This window comes from Fundulus heteroclitus, unplaced genomic scaffold, assembly GCF_011125445.2.
Source record: "Fundulus heteroclitus isolate FHET01 unplaced genomic scaffold, MU-UCD_Fhet_4.1 scaffold_91, whole genome shotgun sequence".
NCBI lineage: Eukaryota > Metazoa > Chordata > Actinopteri > Cyprinodontiformes > Fundulidae > Fundulus > Fundulus heteroclitus.
This window is the reverse complement of record NW_023397373.1, coordinates 1,024,593-1,042,977: the sequence shown is the minus strand read 5'-3', so window position 1 is coordinate 1,042,977 and position 18,385 is coordinate 1,024,593. Positions and strand designations below refer to the sequence as shown.

The following is an 18,385-nucleotide window of genomic DNA, read 5'->3' as shown; positions in this document are numbered from 1 at the left end:
ACCTTATATTTTTCTGAATACGCTTCCCCTATTCTCACTTGTATTTTTCTATTTGTTAAAAAGTCTTTAATCCATTTAAATAATTTTCTTTTAATATCCAACATATATAGTTTAATCAATAATCCTTCCACCCACATCATATCATATGCTTTTTCTATATCAAAAAATACTGCCACCACACTTTATTTAATTGTGCTCTTCTAATTTCATGTTCTAAACATAACGTTGGATCATTAGTGCTCCTCCCTTTTCGAAACCCACTTTGATACTTTGATATATATCCTTTACTATTTAAATAATAAACCATCCTATTGTTAATCATTCTTTCCATTATTTTACATAAATTGGATGTTAAAGCTATTGGTCTGTAGTTTCCTGGGTTTGAATTATCTTTTCCTGGTTTTGCTATTTGTATTATAACTGATTCCTTCCAATTCATTGGTAATTTTCCTTCCTCCCAAATTTTATTATATACTTGCAATATTACATCTTTTGATTTTTCACTAAGTTGTCTTATCATTCTATAACAAATCTTATCTTTACCTGGTGCTGTATTTTTTGTCTTCCTGAGTGCAGAATTCAATTCAGCTTTTGTGAACTCAACATTTAACAAATTATTTGTTTCTTCAACATTCTCTAATAGGGTAGTTTATGCGTGATGTCAGCGCTACATCCGGGTCCTGCTGGTAGGCAAAAACAGTACTGTTCTCGTCTACTACATGACAAAACGGGTGATTTAGAGCGTACTTTTACTTCGTTTATTTTTGGAATCTAAACAATGCCTATGACTTATTGTGCTCCCGGTTGCACAGAGAGGCATTCCAAATCGTTGGATGTACGTTTCTGTCGTTTACCGAAGGAGGAAGGACGAAAAAAGAAATGGATATTTTCAATGAAAAGAGCGCAGGCAGACACTCCCAATGGACTGGGGGAGCGATCATACTACGACAGAATTTGCAGTCTACAATTCATCTCCGGTAAATACAACTTAATTCTGCACTAGTCGTTGTTCTACTTAAATAGCGGCGGAGGGGAGGTGGCGATCGCTACACGGGCCGGAGAAGCGGTAGCAGCAGCGGCTGCTCCGCCCGTTCACGGGCTGCGGCAGACACTCCGGCCCGTAAACACTACACGGGCCGGAGAAGCCGCTGCTGCTAGCAACTACAGCTATAGCCGCTAGCAGCAGCGGCTATAGCTGTAGCTGCTAGCAGCAGCGGCTATAGCTGTAGCTGCTAGCAGCTGTAGCCGCTGCTGCTAGCAGCTACAGCAGCTGCTGCTGCTATTACGCCCCCGTTTACGGGCGCTAGTACTTCTGTGTTTACGCTGCAATGTCGCCGACACCGCCACCCATTTTAACAAGACAAAAACACCTAAATAATCCGTAGTGAAAATTTTTTTTTTAACCTACCGGGCCTCTGCTGAGACGCGGCCTGTGTCTGACGCCGCTTTGTGCTGTTGCACAAACATGTGTGAACAACATCCATCCATCCATCCATTTTCTAACAGCTTAATCCCTCATGGCGTCGCGGGCGTTGCTGGAGCCTTTTTCCTGATATAAAATAACTGTAGCCGTCCAGTGGTTTCAGGGGCTTTCATGCTCTCTCGTCTGTACTGGCCTGCCGTGTTTATAAGGCAGCTGTATATGTCGGGACACTTGGCCAGCATTTCACAGACTCGCTCCGTCCCTTCAGGCTTTTGCTTTGTGGATCTGGCAATCTGATACCATCAACCATCAACTTACTCTTAAAACGATCTTGTAGTACGTTATCTAAAGAAGAAAAATACATGGAGAACTCGTCAGTTTCTCTGTTTGCGTCCGCCATTGTATTCGCCTTTTGCCTACCAGTCCGGCGCGCATGCGCGAAAAACCCGCATCAAAACAATAACAATGAACTGGTCTATAGCTCTTTATATTTAAGTTTTGTATTTTCTCTCCCTCTCCTTCCCTCTTCACTTATATTATTTGAACTATGAACTTTACTAAATGTTCTTGCCAATGTTTCAGCTTTCTCTTCATCTCTTACTATATTTTTATTATCCATTTTTAATATAGGATATTCAAACTCTTTCTTTTTGCCACTCATTCTTTTAATTATTTTCCATATTTTTTCCATTTTGGTTTCTCTCCCTATTGTACTACAGAAATTCCTCCAATAATCTCTTTTTGCGTTCTTAATAGTTCTTATTACCATTGCTTGCTTTCTTTTATAATCAATTAAATTTTTATAAATAGGGTTCCCTTTTAATACCTTAAATGCTTTATTTCTTATCTTTATTGCTTTTTTACATTCATCTGTCCACCATGGCACCATTTTCTTATCACTTCTACATCCTGTTTTCTTTATTGAATTATCTGCTGCTTCCATAATTATTTTGCAAATTTCTAGATTAACTTCATCTATATCCCTTGTCATATCTACTTTCTCTAAATTTATTTGACTCAAATACCTAAATTTAATCCAATCTGCTTTATTAAAATTCAGTTTTTTATTTACCTTTATATTCTTATTTAGATTTAATCCTCCCTTAACTACGGTGGGATAATGATCACTACCTATTGTTGTATTTTTATCAATGAACCACTCGCATATACCAGCTAAAACATTTGAAACAATTGTTAAATCAATAACTGATTCCATCCCTGTTCTTACATTGATTCTTGTTCCCCTCCCATCATTAATACATACAAGATTTTTCACTTCCATTAATTCCTCTTTAACTTTTCCATTTTTATCATTACGTTTACCCCATAATGTACTATTTGCATTAAAATCCCCACACCAAATTACTTTCTCTTCCAAATATACCATTAACTCCTCCATTATTTCAATTGATAATGTTTTGCATGGATTGTAAAAATTTATTATTTTGAATTTACTTTCTTGTTCCCATTCAACTATTATAAATTCAAGTTCTTTCCCCTTCCCTAATACCTGATATTGTATCCCTCCCTTGTTTTATAAATATTGCACATCCTCCTCCCCCTCCCTCCTGTCGATCTCTTCTTACACTATTATATCCCTTAATCACAAAATCTAATGTTGTTTTTAACCATGTTTCCTGAACACAAATAATTTCTGGTTTTTCCTCAAGACTATCAACATAACCTTTAAATTCCTGTCCGTTAGCAATTAAACTTCTTGCATTCCATTGTAATATTAACATTAATTATTTTCAGCTGTTGGTCCTGATCTCCCATCCTCCTCCAGCTTTTTGTTTATGTTCTCCCATGATCCCTCTTTAAACCCCAAATATTTTTCTGCTCGTCTCACTATTATTTTGATTTTCTTAGTTTTATGCTTGGCTTGGTCAGTGCAGTTGATAACATATGCTATAAATAGTATTGATTTTTCTACTGACACTGTGATATTTTCTTCTAACTGCACTTTGCTTTGCTGTGGGATTTGATTCACTGTTTGTTCACTCTTTTCTTGTTGTCTGTTCCTTCACATTTTTAACAGCCTCTGCATAACTAATGTTTTTAATTGTTTTAATCTGAATGATTTCTTTTGCCTTCTTCCTCACCTCACATCCTCCATACGTAACTCTATGTTGCCCTCCACAATTACAACATTTTTCTTGTGCTTCTTCTTTACATTCCTCCATTTTGTGATCTTCACCACATTTTGGGCATCTCTGCTTCCCTTTACAAACTGCTGCTATGTGTCCATACCTTTGATATTTAAAACAACGAAGTGGTGGAGGGATATAAGGCCTGACCTGAAAACTGAGATATCCTATTTTGATGTTTTGTGGCAAATCCTTCTCTTCAAATCCAATGAGAATTGACAAACTTTCTACTCTTTCTCCATTTATTGTTCTTGACAACCTCTTCAAGTTATTCACTTTTCCTCCTGTAATATTCTTCTTAATTTTCTCAAGATCTTCCTCTACAGGGATCCCATAAATCACTCCTCTAGTTTTTTTTATTTTGGCCTACTATTTTTTTCTCCATCACAGTTTTTTTACATATATTATCCACATTTAAAGCCTTATTTTTTTGTTCTTCATTTTTACAAACTACCAATAAATTTCCATCTCTCAATATCTTCACCATTTCAACATCTCCGATTTTCTTTTTTACTTCTCTTGACACCACAATGGGGCTGATGTTATTCTGTTCTTCTTCATTTTTTAGTTTTAATTAAGGTGACCAGATTTCTAAAATCAAATCTGGGGACATTTCTTGCTCGTGGATAAAAATCAATACATCTAATCAAGATGAAATTAGGAAACGGGGACAGTAATGGTTTCATTTATTTTTACATGTTTATTAATATTTAAACAATAAAAATCAAGTGTAAAAGACAGGAATGTGCCTCTCCAGACCTTTAGTGCATCCTAAGATGAATAAAATCAATAAATAGTGTTATTAATAGAAACTAGAACTGTGTGTCTGGGTTGGGGCAAAGTGGTGGGAGTGGGAGTGGAGGGGTTAGCAGGGTTTTTCAATTTTGTGGGGCTCAACGAGCTCTGCCACCCCCTAAGGGGAAAGTGACATGAGTAAAAGAAAAACCAGTAAATACAAACATTTAGCCTGTGGCTGTCTGTGGAGACAGAGTCCCCCAAATTTCAAAAAACTGCAACAAATACTCATTCTGTTGTCTACATACCAATGAGAAATAGGTTTTTCTGCATTAACATCAAAAAGTAGCAGTCAAGCCCGCTGGTAAAGGATGATATATGTTTCTTACTGTTAACTGACCACATAAGGGTTCTGTGCATCACAAAGCAGATTTATTTCTCCCACTAATGAGCTATAAGCACATAGAGCACATAGTGCATAGAGCCTGTTTGGGACAAGACATTGTCCAATGGATTGTGGTGATGTGAGGTAAAACAAAGGCACAGACTTGGAAAACCCCTTGACATGAATGCAAGTGATTGAGTGTGTAGTGCAGCATGAGCATGTATAAACTTACATAAAGTGTGTATAACTACATTATGTGTATGTGTATAGTAGTAGCTGATGTGCCAGTATATTGTTTGCTCCTTTAAGGTGAGTTAACTCCGGTCAGGGAGTCAGCTAACATGAGATAATCTCTGGTTTCTTCAAGGCGTTTTGTGTCTGAAGAGCCATCAGCCACGGTATCCAAAGGTCTGGAAAAAATAAGAGGAGAAGATAATATATTATGTGCAGAACTGAAATTTTTAAAACACAAGAAAAAACAACAACTAAACTGCCTCTTTATTGTGCCACAGCTAGGGAAGTGCAGTGAAACTCATGTTCAGTGCAGAGACTCAGAAAGAGGTTATATCCTCAGACAATTGGACTTCTCAGCTCAAACCTGAGTATATCATGTCAGAGCTTTATCACTTGAACTTTATTAATACTCTAAGTAAATATTTCTCCCTTCTCGTCAATCATTCTTTACATCAATATTCCTATTTTCCTCCACTCTCATTTAATCTCCTTACTGTCTTCCTATTCTCTTCCTTTCACCTCTTGTATCAATCTTACATTATTCTAAAACAGAGACATTATATATTTAAAATCACTTCCAAAAACATTAGATTGTACAACATGAAAATGTCCAATTATTATTATTATTATTATTATTATTATTTCCTCTGATTAAATACAAAAAATGCTAATTACCACAATACTAGGAGCTACAAGCAAAAACAACATAATAAATTAACATTAAACAGGCAGTTATCTCTTCCTCCATCGTTCTCAGATCATGTAAATATTTTCTCATTCTGTTTTCCTGTTACTGACTCCTATTTTTTCATGAGGAACTTTCATAAATCCAAACTGAGCAGTAGAAAAGCTAAACCTAAACCTGGAAGTCTATGCTAATAAATCACAACCATAAATCAGCAAAACAACTTGTAAAAACTCTACTAATAACTAACTATCTGAAATATAAAGTAAAGGTCACCAATCAGTTCTAAAACATCTTTAGACGAACCCTTTTGATCCCTGGAGAACCAGCGAACCAGATTAGCGCCTTACAAAGAGTTTTCAATCATTCTGTTATATTTTATCTGAGTGTCTTTTACTCATGTGAGCAGCAACTCGTGGTCTTGTCTTACTTTTTATTGATTATTTTTTAACCTGAAAAAAAAAACATTTCTCACAGGATCAGCTTGATCCAAATAAAATGAATCGATTAAAACACTTACCATAACACAGCAGCTCCCCATCAGTTGCCACCAGTTGACGACTTTTCACTTCTTCTTCTTCTGTTTTAAAAGTGGTGCGCTCGTCTTCTTCTTCTTCCTCTTCGTGTTTTAATGGCATCTGACATCCAAAAGGATCATTACCGCCATCTAGTGGTGCACTCTGTTCCTCGTCTTTATATTATCAGCAGCGCAACCAGCTACCGCAACACATTTTCCCCCTCGGTAAAATCGGGGACATTTCCGGGGACAGCTTTAGCCGGGGACAGGTGGTCCAAAACGGGGACAGTCCCCGGAAAACGGGGACGTCTGGTCACCCTAGTTTTAATATTATTTTAACTTCCTCCCTCACAACTTTCCTTCTCACTATCCTTTCTTCTTCAGAGCTACTTCCTTCCAGTTCTCTTTTATTTCCTTGAATATCACTAATACTCTTTCCTTCGTTTATTTTTTTCTTTCCCGTCCTCTCCCTCTTCCTCTCCCCACTGGCGTCCACCCTTCATATTCCATATCTTCCTCAATTCCTGTCTCCATTTCCATCCGAACCATTCACATACCAGCTTATGCCAAATCCGCCTTTTCCAACTCCAATATACGTTTTCGTTTTGCCGCGCTCACAACCGTCCAACCACCTCCTGAGCTCTTCCGACTCGGCAGCTCCTCTGTTTGCTGTCCGGTGAGTCACCCTGTTACCTGTTTGGTCCTACACCTGCTGCCTCTGAGGTCAGTTTGAGATGTTCTTCAAATGATGTTAAAATGATTGAACACCTTCTTCTTCTTCTTCTTTCCTTTTATTGGCGGATCGCAAACAATTTATAGGTGCATACCGCCACCTACTGTACATTAGTGTGTAGCTCTATGGTTCCACCTACTTTATTCTATTTTTTTATTTTGTGTTATGTAAAAATAAAAACAATGCTTTATTAATTACCATATTTTCCTCTCTATCTCTATCTCGCCCTAATATTCCTTTAATACTCCATTCTCTCCAATTTTCCATAATTACTTTCCTCATCCTCTCTCTTTCCCTCACATATATCATTATTTCTCTTCCCTATTATATGCAAAAACTCATTCAAGCATGTGTGTCCAGTTATCAGTCTAGTAAAAATTATCTTCCCTTCTGCTTCTTCTCCATAATTTTTAATTATTACATATTTTTGAATGCTATATAATCTTCTTCCTTTCTCATCTTCATTCCATATTTTTTGCCACATTTCTGTTTCTTTCTTTTTAATTATTGATTTCCCTTCCCCTTTCCCAAATGTAATCTCAACTACATTCTGCTTTCCTAAAGCCTTTTTAGCTAGCTTGTCTGCTGTTTCATTTCCTTTCACCCCGCTATCCGGTCTAACCTCCTCCACCCACTGTAAACTAAGAATAATTGCAACCATTTCTGCTGTGTATATCGATAACAGGTCTGTTAATCTTTTACATATACATTTATTAAACTCCGGAATGAATATCCCTATTCCCACATTTCCCTTTGAATTTTTTTAACCAGCTGTGTATATTTTTAAATAACTATAATACCATTGTCTAATATATAAGCTAGTTTTAACCCTGACTTCATTATGTTTCCATTTTCTTTTCATTTCATGTATTTTCAAGTCAACTTTGGTTTCTGGAAACAATCATGGTGGCACAGCACTAATTGGGTTATTTTTTGAAAATGTCTTATTATCTAACTCATATATTTTTGCCCATTTATTCACAGTCCAGCCAAAACCCTTTCTTGTAAATTTGGAATATTCCCAACAGTTCTTTATAATGCTTGTTGCTAAATTTTCTTGACTACTACTTTTAATTCTGATCAAGTACGAAAGGGAAATTTTGACCCGTCTCATTTCTAAAGGAGTTTCTCCAGCCTCTACTAAAAGAGCATTTATGGGGGTAGTCTTAGTTACTCCAGTAGCTATTCTGCTATATTCTAGCTATATTACTCCAAGGGTTGAAGATGTCAGTGACAGTCGTAGACACTGGGAGACAAACATAGTTGTGGACTGTTTCAGAGAACAATGAAAGCTAACCTATTACTTAGAGGTTAGGAACTGAACAGCAGACAAACCAAGGCTGTTCAACCATGCCGCTCATCTGGGCTGTTTTTCACACAATGTTTCTGATCTTCTCTGATTTATTTAGTTTTTACAAAGAAGTCATTTAGGGGCCAGATTACCATCACCAGCGGACCAGAAGTGGCCCACAGACCATCAGTTCAATAGCCCTGACCTAAAGAGTGATTTTCTGAAAAGGTGAATTATGGGTAATATCCCAATGAGTGAAGAGCTGTTTAAAGTTTAAAATGTGTCTCTGGATGATTGTATCTTTCTAAAAGATCAAAATCTCTAAATACCAAAAGCTGCAGCAGAGCTGACCTGAATGAGCTGAAGATTTAGAAATCTGATGGTTGAAATAGTCCAAAGTATGAAGGAAGTAGTTAAAGGTCCAAAAACGTCCATAACCAACTGAATAATGAAGAATAAACCGGACGGCAATGATGCTGAATCAGCATCAGTCAATGAAGACATCTGGACTCACCGAGCCTTTCTGCAGTTCCTCACAGCTGGAACCAGTCTCCGTCGTCCTGCGTCTGATGTGTTGTACTTCTCCAGGTCCAACTCATCCAGAACCTCCTCTGACATCTGCAGCATGTAGGCCAGAGCTGAGCACTGGAACAAAGAGAGCTTCTCTGATCTGTTCTCTGATTTCAGGAACTGTTGGATCTCCTGATAAACTGAGAGGTCCTTCATCTCCATCAGACAGTGGAAGATGTTGATGCTTCTGTCAGGAGAGATATAATCACCAGTGTTCATCTCCTTCAGGTTGGTGATGACTCTCTGGATGGTTCCTGGACTGTTCTGTGTCTGACCCAGCAGGCCTCCTAAGAGTCTCTGGTTGGACTCCACAGAGAGGCCATGAAGGAAGCGAGCAAACAGATCCAGGTGGCCATTTTTACTTTTGAGGGATTTCTCCATGATTCTCTTCAGGAAGTCCTCCAGAGATGTTTCCCAGTATACTTGTCCCAGGAAGTGCTTCACCACCTGTGTGTTCCTGCTGGTGAAGCAGTGGAACATGTAGACTGCAGCCAGAAACTCCTGAATGCTCAGATGAACAAAGCAGTAGACTGCTTTCTGGAACATCACACTCTCTCTCTTGAAGATCTCTGTACAAACTCCTGAGTACACCGAGGCCTCTGTGACATCCAGACCACACTGCTCCAGGTCTTCTTGGTAGAACATGATGTTTCCTGTATCCAGATGTTCCAACGCCAGCCTCCCCAGCTTCAGGAGAATTTCCCTGTCAGCCTCCATCAGCTCCTGTGGACTCCTCCCATGTCCTCCATGGTACTTGCTCTTCTTCCTCCTGGTCTGGACCAGCAGGAAGTGAGAGTACATGTCAGTCATGGTCTTGGGCAGCTCTCCTCTCTGCTCTGTGGTCAACATGTTCTCCAGAACCGTAGCAGTGATCCAGCAGAAGACTGGGATTCCACACATGATGTGGAGGCTCCTGGAGGTCTTGATGTGGGAGATGATTCTGCTGGACAGCTCTTCATCACTGAACCTCCTCCTGAAGTATTCCTCCTTCTGGGCGTCGCTGAAGCCTCGTACCTCTGTTACCCTGGCAACACATGAAGGAGGGATTTGATTGGCCGCTGCAGGTCTGGAGGTGATCCAGACCAGAGCCGAGGGAAGCAGGTTCCCCTTGATGAGGTTTGTCAGCAGAACGTCGACTGATGACTTCTGTGTGACGTCAGAAACCAGCCGACTGTGGCTGAAGTCCAGAGAAAGTCTGCTTTCATCCAGGCCGTCAAAGATGAAGAGAAGTTTGTGGGCAGCCAGCTGCTCTGCTGGGAGCTTCTGGAGGGTTGGATGGAAAACATGGAGCAGCGTGAGAAGACTGTGCTGCTCACCTCTGATCAGGTTCAGCTCCCTGAACGACAGCAGAACCACCACACGGACATCTTGGTTCTCCAAGCCCTCGGCCCAGTCCAGAGTGAACTTCTGCACTGAGAAGGTTTTTCCAACACCAGCGACGCCGTTGGTCAGAACCACTCTGATGGCTCCATGTTGGTCAGGTAAGGCTTTAAAGATGTCGTGGCACCTGATTGGAGAGTCATGGAGGTTCTGGATCCTGGAAGCTCTCTCCAGCTGCTTCACCTCATGTTGGGTATTAACCTCTTCACTCTGTCCCTCTGTGATGTAGAGATCAGTGTAGATCCTGTTGAGGAGGGTTCTACTTCCTGGTTCATCACTTCCTTCAGTCACACGTTCACATCTCCTCCTCAGACTGATCTTATGTTCCTCTAGAACCTCCTGCAGACCAACATCTGCTGGAACAGAGAAGAGACAACTGAAGGAAAAACCTGATTTAGTGATGAAGTTAGAACAGAAACATCTGGAACATCAGGAGGTGTCATCATTAGAAGGTCTCTTAGTTCACATGATGTGATGCTAACCAATGGGATCCATCCTTAGAAGCAGAACCTTGTTAGATGGTCAGACAGCAGAGTTCTGCCTCTGCTTTGTGGCCAGTATCTGTTCACTGTCAGGATATGATTCACAAAGCAGATCAGATGAAGAAATGCTGACAGAAACACACAGCAGCTTTCAGCAACATGAACTCTTTAGCATCAGGTCACCATTGTCCTCATTTCTCTGTTTCTATCTGACCTTCTCCCACAAACACAGCAGCTACAGAAGAGGCAGAGAGACAGAAAATGGTTCCTGGCAGCATATTCAGCCTTAATGAAGGAAATCTGGAGGAAATACTCTAATCTGCCAGAGAAACAGCTCCTTGGATCAGGTAGTGTTCACATTTCAGATGCTTTTCTCCCTCACAGACTGGATTGGATGTTTTTAGAGAATAATTACAGATTAGAAATGACATGGGACTGATTTGGCCCTTTAGAAGTAAACAGCAGATAGAAATATTCCATGTTTCTACAAATATATCTGCTGTAATCTGGGATCTATTGTCAGAGGAAATAAAGGTTTCTGTCTCTCAGACTTTCCTTCCCTCTTTCTGTAAAGCAGCAGTGCAGCAGGTTGTTTTCTCCACCTTTTTGTTTCCATCAAAATGAGCTGCAGCTTTAAGGAGATGTTCAGTTTTAATGCATTTAGCACAAAGGGCTGAAAACAGAACCACTTCAAAGCAAACCCAATAGGTTGTTGGGTTGAACACAGACATTACATTTACAGCAGCTGGAAATCCAGAGATTCAGGGCAAATAATCGATCCCAGAAAGACTTTAAACACTTAGATTCCCAAATGCCAACTAAATATGAGGAATTAGTCCAACAGAGACGATAGAAGGAAGTTCTGATTGGACATGTTCAGTCTCACCTGGAGCACAGCTGCTCTGATTGGCTGCCAGCAGTGCAGCTCCTCTTCTGGGTCTTTTCCCACACTGGGGGCAGGAGGAAGGTCCTGATGGAGCAGACTGGACCCAGTATGACGTGATGCACTGTCTGCAGAACCAGTGTCCACAGCTGGTAGAGACCGGGTCCATCAGGACCTTCTGACACAAAGCACAGCAGGACCTCTGCTCCTCCTCACCAACGCTGCTCCTCTTCCTCCCTCTGTGGAGACATTTCTTCATCACTGAAACATTCACTACCAACAGGGTGGAGCTCCTCCTAAAGCTGGAGATGTTCATGGAGGTCCACCACAAAGAGCAGACCAGAAGCTGGGTCAGAACAGAACCTCAGCTTTGCTTTCTCTTCATGGAAGCACGATGAGTGAACTCAGATGTTTTCTGAGTTCTTCATCACTTAATTGTTTCTTGAAGAAGCACAATCTGTACTTTATCTCTCTTTAAACAGTTTAATATGGCTTTCCTCTTTATCACATTATTAATGTTTAAGTACAGAACCAGAAGGTGCCAGAAATCACCGTATAAACCATTTCATGTAGTTGATATTGCTGCATATGTAACTTTTACAAAGAATTTCATTTTAATAAATTAGATAATTTTGTAGTTTTGTCAGGCCAAACATCCCTCCTCAGTAAAAGGGTTGTTATGGTAACAATATGCAGATCTACCAGGTTGACTTCACTCTGATTGGCTACAACAATGTCATGATTTGAGTTTGTTATGGTTTATGTTTGTTATTTGATTATTAGTTCTCTCTCCTGTCTTAGTATTAGCTCTGGGTTTTATTATTTGCTTGTGTTTTGTGTAGTCTTAGTTTGGTTCTCTAGCTTAGGTTTGGTCTTTATGGTTATTTTGGTTCTGGATTAGTCTAGTTTGAGTTTCTGTTTTGGTTTAGTGATTCTCTTCATTTAACCAATTCGGTCATAGGTTTAGTTTCTGTTTTAGGTTGGGTTTGTCTTGATTTATCCTGAATCTGTTTTAGTTGATCTGTTTTTCACCTGCCAGTCATTCAGTTCACATCTTAGTAAACATCCTGTCTGTTTTCCTGTCACCCCCCTTCAGCGGTCACCATTCAATCAGCTTCAGTTTACTTCCCTCCTGATCAGCTCCACCCCTTCTGGTAATTAGTTTCACTCCGTTCACCTGCTCACTCCTCTACTCATACCTGCCTCTGTCTCCTGCACTCTGCCAAATCATTGTCTTTCCTTGCCAATTGGTGAGTTTAGTCCAGCTTTCTCTTTCCTCTCTTTGCCTGTTCTTGTAATTCTGGTTAACCTAGGATTTTGACTATTTTTGCTTTTTGGACACAGTCCTCCTGTTTTTGGCATGATGCCCATTTTGTTTCCACCTGATTGTGTTCTGTTTAATAAATCCCTTTAAAATATCATTCTTTTTGTCTGTCTTGAATACTGGGTCTACCTGTCCCCGTTTCATGACGCAACCATATTTAAAAAAAAACTGGTCTCTCCCCCAATATAAGCACCACTTCCCCCTCCATCCACACCTCCCTTCTCTGAGCAACACTCCGTTATAAATCCATTATGGTTTCATGGCTGGTTGAAGTGTTTGTGTTGCAGGTTTTCAGACACTTTAAAGCCTTAAAGGCATACTATGCAACATTTTTCAGTTAATTAATATGTTCCATACCGTTTTGGATGATTAAATGAGTCATTTCAGGTTGAACTAAGGTTTTCTCGGCCGCCCTGGTGGTCTGTGGGGGAAATACCGCACTTGCAATAGGGGGTTTTCACTGACGTCACTGACCAACTTCCGGTCCGCCATATTGGGTGGCACACTTCCTTATCTCTAGTTGCAGTACACGTATTATCGTATCGCGAATGGATAAGTACGCCAGCGGGCTAGAGCGACCAGATAAGGACGTATACCTGAGGAAATGTTCCGTGATCGACCATATGGACCCGTATGCCCTCCACGGTGCCTTGTTTAGCCGTAATCCAGATGATTGGCCAAATGTAGAGCACGGCGACATAGTGCATTACCTGGTGTTCGGTGAAAACCCTCTGCACACTCTTGAGGAAATGAGAGCTTACAAGGGTCTAGAGGCTCACAACCAGTTCACATCTGGTTATGTACATCAAGGAAATCGCCATCATACGTGGACGGGTGAGTTTTAATAAGATGGTAAAAATGTAAACAATCCGACGCAAATGCGTCGCATGCTTCTGCGGTGGCTGACGGCCGGCGGTGCGCGAAGGCGTTTGGCTGCAGGGCCGATCGACGCCGCTCGCGGCTTTAATTATTTAAGCAGAACAATGACCAGTGAAAAATTAAGTTGTATTTACCGTATTGGCGCCGGTAGGAGCTGCAGATCATAAAGCCAGCAAACAGTGGGAACACAGCAACTCGTTCAAAGGTAAGCTGTGCTCAGACGAGCTCTGGCACATGCTAGTTTAGTAGCTGCTAAACGTCAGTGCTAACAACCACTTGCGCATGTAATGTACTTTTAACTAGCTGCTATGTGTTTCAAACGTTTAGAACACACTCTCATTGACATCGGGATACTGTGGAAAGTTATGTTCGGTCGACTTACAGCCGCGATCCAAGCGAGCCGACGACTCTTTGTTATCGCTAACAGTTGTTCTCCGTGGTAGCGCCTCCAGGCAGGAAAGCGGTGGAAAATTAATCTGTTTCTATGTTTTTCCCATGGCGATCATGTGTTGCGCTGTTACAGCCCACAATACAGCAACGGTTTACCATGGTTGAAATCAAGTTAAGGTGAAATTAATCAAATTAAAACACGGCTGAGAGAGGGAGTACAGTACGCGGTAGTAATAGGCAGTAGAGGCGGCGGAGGCAGTCAACATGACAGCCGCGGAAAGTAATAAGTCATAACGCCCAAGCCCTATTATTAATATATTCTTCTTACATGTTTTAAATACTTAACAGTTAATTACCTGTGACAAAGTGAGCACCGCAGACTCTGGCGTATTCCAGCTTAACACCGTCCAAATCGGACCTGGATATCCGTGTCAGCCATAGGTGACGGCATTGTTCAGTGAGCTGTTTTTTTTTTTCACACTGATTCACTATTACGGCTGGTAGGCGATAGAAAGAGCGTTGATCTCCACCTCCACGGGCCGTGCAACCAACCATTAAACACGTTTTCCCCATTGTTCACTTCCAATACTGCCTAAGGCGTCATACAATGCAGGTCAACGGTGCGAAACAACTGCCACCCAATATGGCGGACGCGCTGAGTAGTCACGTGAGCGTGACGTCAGCTGAAAACCCCCTATTGCAGGAGCAGTCGGCCCAGCGCCATAGAGATTGAAAAGAGTTGCGACACTCTTTGATGTCACCGCCAGGGCAGTCACGTGGTTCATGTAGACCGCTATAGTTCCAAAACATACGCTGGCTGTCATGTTCTTCTATGGGACAGACAGCAGCGATTGCGTTATTTAACGGTTAATACATATATAAACATACACCCTACTACTTTTTCAGCTGTTGTTGCATGATTACATATTTGTTAATGTAATTTTTCCATTTTGAGAGGCAGGGTGACAACAAAAAGCTGAATATTACTTAGATACGTTTTACATTTTTGGAGGGAAAAGCTTATGTTCATGTTCGTATGGACAGGAGTACAGGCTAGAACGGCTCTAACTTAAGTTTTCTTTTCCATATCATTCATGTGATGACAGATGTCTCATGGTTTTCATTTTATGGCGACTGGGCTGTATTATTGATTACCGTGATTTTGCTTATAAATTCCCATTCAGCCATTAGCTTACCTTCGTGGTAGCGTTAGGTCTGCCGTGGTCCATTCAGCATTCGCCTAGCAGCTAGCTCACTTCTGATAAGTGGTCACCCCCAGACCACAACGTGAAACATGATCATGTTAAGACTAAGAATATAATTTTAATATTAAGCCATTCACATATTGTCAAAAGCATTATGCTTATATGTTTGGGTCTATAGGCAAGTGCAGAACTATTAAGATTTTTCTTAATGCACAGAGTAAGGTTAGCTGCAGAGAGAGTGATAGAGAACAGTGATAGGCAACACTCCCATTGGACTCCGTTGTTGCTTTTTGCTTTTTTGAGAAAGAACAGTCCATTCAGCATTTACACCCACTTTTTCTGATGAGGCACAAGTTGGCCACACAACAATGATAATTTTAATACTAAGCCATGCACAAAGAATCAAATATATTAAATAATAACAACTCATTAAGCATGGATGAATGATTCAAATATTGTTTAATAAAAAATACTGAGTGAGACAACAAGATCTGTGTGTGTGTGTATCTAACTGGAAAAACAAGAACAAAGTGAAGGACCAGGGAGGAATATTATAAATACATTAAAAAAAAAAATCCTCCACATACATCAGGCTTCAGAGTGCATCAGGGCTGAAAGGAAGGACAACATTAATAATAAAGGTACCTGGCATAAGATAAAAATGAACAATGTGGAAAAAAATAATGGGAACAAGCATGAATAATATCAACAAACATACGTACAGTATGTGTGAACAAGAACAACAAATGTGTAAAGAGGCGTTAAGAACAGGTATCGTAACCATTTTTTTTGGGGGGGTGGGGGCGCTCCACTGAAACCTGTGATGGCCACAAAAACGATACTGCTGGTCCAGCAAGATCTGTTGAGACAGATAACACTATATATAGGGCAAACCATTCACAGCATATTATAATGTCGCAGACAGGACTGATGATGGCCACAACAACGATCCTGGAGATCCAGGAAGATCTGTTGAGACAGGGGCACAAATTTGTCCTAACAAGCCGGTTCACTCAGGACTGCCTAGAAAATACTTTTTCTTGCATACATCAGAGGAACTCAGTCCCGACACCTGTGGAGTTCCACTATGCACTACGGGCTGTCACTGTAGGGCAGTTCCTCTCGACAACGCATACTGGCAGTTACCTGGATGATGCATCAGACCACTTGGCGGACTTCTTGGACAACAAGAACAGCAACTGCAGTGCTTCTGAGGTTGTGAGAGTGGAGCAGCTGGTAGACCCATCACCATCTGACCTCACAAAGACCGAGTCTTGTGTCCTCTACCACCTGGCAGGATACGTAGCGAAGAGGGTCATCAGCTTCTCGCTCTGTGAGGAATGCCAATGTGCACTGGTTGAAAAAGTAACCAACACAACAAGTGAGAAAGCTGTTTTACTACAGTTAAAGGAATTTAAAAGGGGTGCATTATACCGGCCATCCGATGAGCTGTTCACTCTCCTGCAGCACGTGGAGCAGCTCTTCCGTTCCAAGACGAGTGATTCCCTTATGGAATCCTCCAACGTAGTGGAACAGCTGGAAAGAGAGGCCATGAGTCTGAACAGCAACCTTCCCTCATGCCATGAGCTGAAAAAAAAAATCCTTTCAACATATATCAGGCTGAGGTTAAGGATTCACTCAAAGTGCATCGGAGCTGAGAGGAAGGCAAACAGCCGTAATAAGGGGTACCTTGGCAGCAAGAGTCAGACCAAGAAGGCGATTTCCACACAGCAGACCTCCTCACCTAAGGTCATACCATCTAGGCCACTGCCGAACACCTTACTGGTTGCCATGGATGTACTCGGCCACTCCATTCCCGGCACACCGTCCGCAGTCTCCACAGCCTCCAGTCTCCAGTCTCCTCTTATTCCAGCAGTCAGCTGTCGCCACCAGCAGCCATGGCCAGCATCAGCCGCCTCCAGCAGCAGCCGCCTGCAGCAGCAGTGTTTGGGGAACAAATTAGTCATACTACTGTCTGAGTAATAAACATTTTAAAGCTTATTATGGCTTATGATAATTTTTTGTGTGGAATAATTTGTATTCCTACATGCAATACAACTAAACAGCCCTTTCAAGGGTGTGATTAAACAAACCTTATTTCTACTAGCATCAGATACACAGTACTCAGCTGACTGGCTAACACCGCCATGTTCAGCAGATACAACCTAAAAAAAACGTCCTAGTCAACCTTGATGATTCTAGTAATCTAACATCAATAACTTACTTAATAAAAGATGTCAGAGATTCACTAATGAACTTCGTTATTTCTGGTGTAGCGATACCTTCTTCACAGCTGGCAAAATCGAGATAAAAGTAGCAGGCAATGACTGAAAATCGGTTGTCTACCAAGTTAAGAATATATTTATAAATTGCACTGTGCACGTACAAATAAATATAAGCATATGCACCATAAAGGGCCTAATTATATAATATACAGAGTTGACGATTAAAAAGAGGTAGCTATTTAATCAACTTAGGCCTGGATATAACGTTACCTTCACAGAAGGCAAGTCAAGCTAACAAACTGGCAGGCAATCGGTCGTCTACCAAGATAAAAAAAAAAAAAAAAAAAAAGTATATATATATATATATATATATATATATATATATATATATATATATATATATATATATATATATAATTACGCTGTGTACATACAACAAAAGATCAGTATATGCACCATAAAGGGCCTATTTATATAATATACAGAGTTGATAATTCAAAAGAGGTAGCTATTTAATCAACTTACGCCTGGATATAACGTTAGTGCTAACAAAACTAGCAGGCAATCGGTGGTCTACCAAGATAAAATATATATATAATTACGCTGTGTACATACAAATAAAGATCAGTATATGCATCATAAAGGACCTCTGATAAAATATAGACAGTTGACAGTTCAAAATAGGTAGCTATTTAATCAATTTACCCCTGGATATAACGTTACCTTCACAGAAGACAAGTCAAGCTAACAAACTAGCAGGCAATCGGTCGTCTACCAAGATAAAAAAATATATATATAATTACGCTGTGTACATACAACAAAAGGTCAGAATATGCATCATAAATGGCCTATGATACAATATAGACAGTTGACAATTCAAAACAGGTAGCTATTTAA

General features: G+C 40.5%; 1 protein-coding gene and 1 long non-coding RNA gene across 2 annotated transcripts in view; both read right to left on the bottom strand.

Moving 5' to 3' along the window:
* Positions 1-8,660: 8,660 nt before the first annotated feature.
* LOC118562425 (NLR family CARD domain-containing protein 3-like) overlaps positions 8,661-18,385 on the bottom strand; it is a 17,066-nt gene continuing 7,341 nt past the window's right edge. Inside the window, exons 4-5 of the mRNA XM_036134799.1 lie at positions 11,469-11,704; positions 8,661-10,453 (exon numbers count right to left, since the gene is read on the bottom strand). Of these exons, the coding sequence (XP_035990692.1) occupies positions 8,661-10,453; positions 11,469-11,704 (2,029 nt within the window). The remainder of the gene's footprint in view (positions 10,454-11,468; positions 11,705-18,385) is intronic.
* Positions 15,941-17,112, bottom strand: LOC118562426. The gene is made up of 3 exons (XR_004930613.1): positions 16,698-17,112; positions 16,410-16,616; positions 15,941-16,232 (listed from the first exon to the last, which is right to left on the bottom strand). It is a non-coding gene; the product is annotated as an uncharacterized LOC118562426 (long non-coding RNA).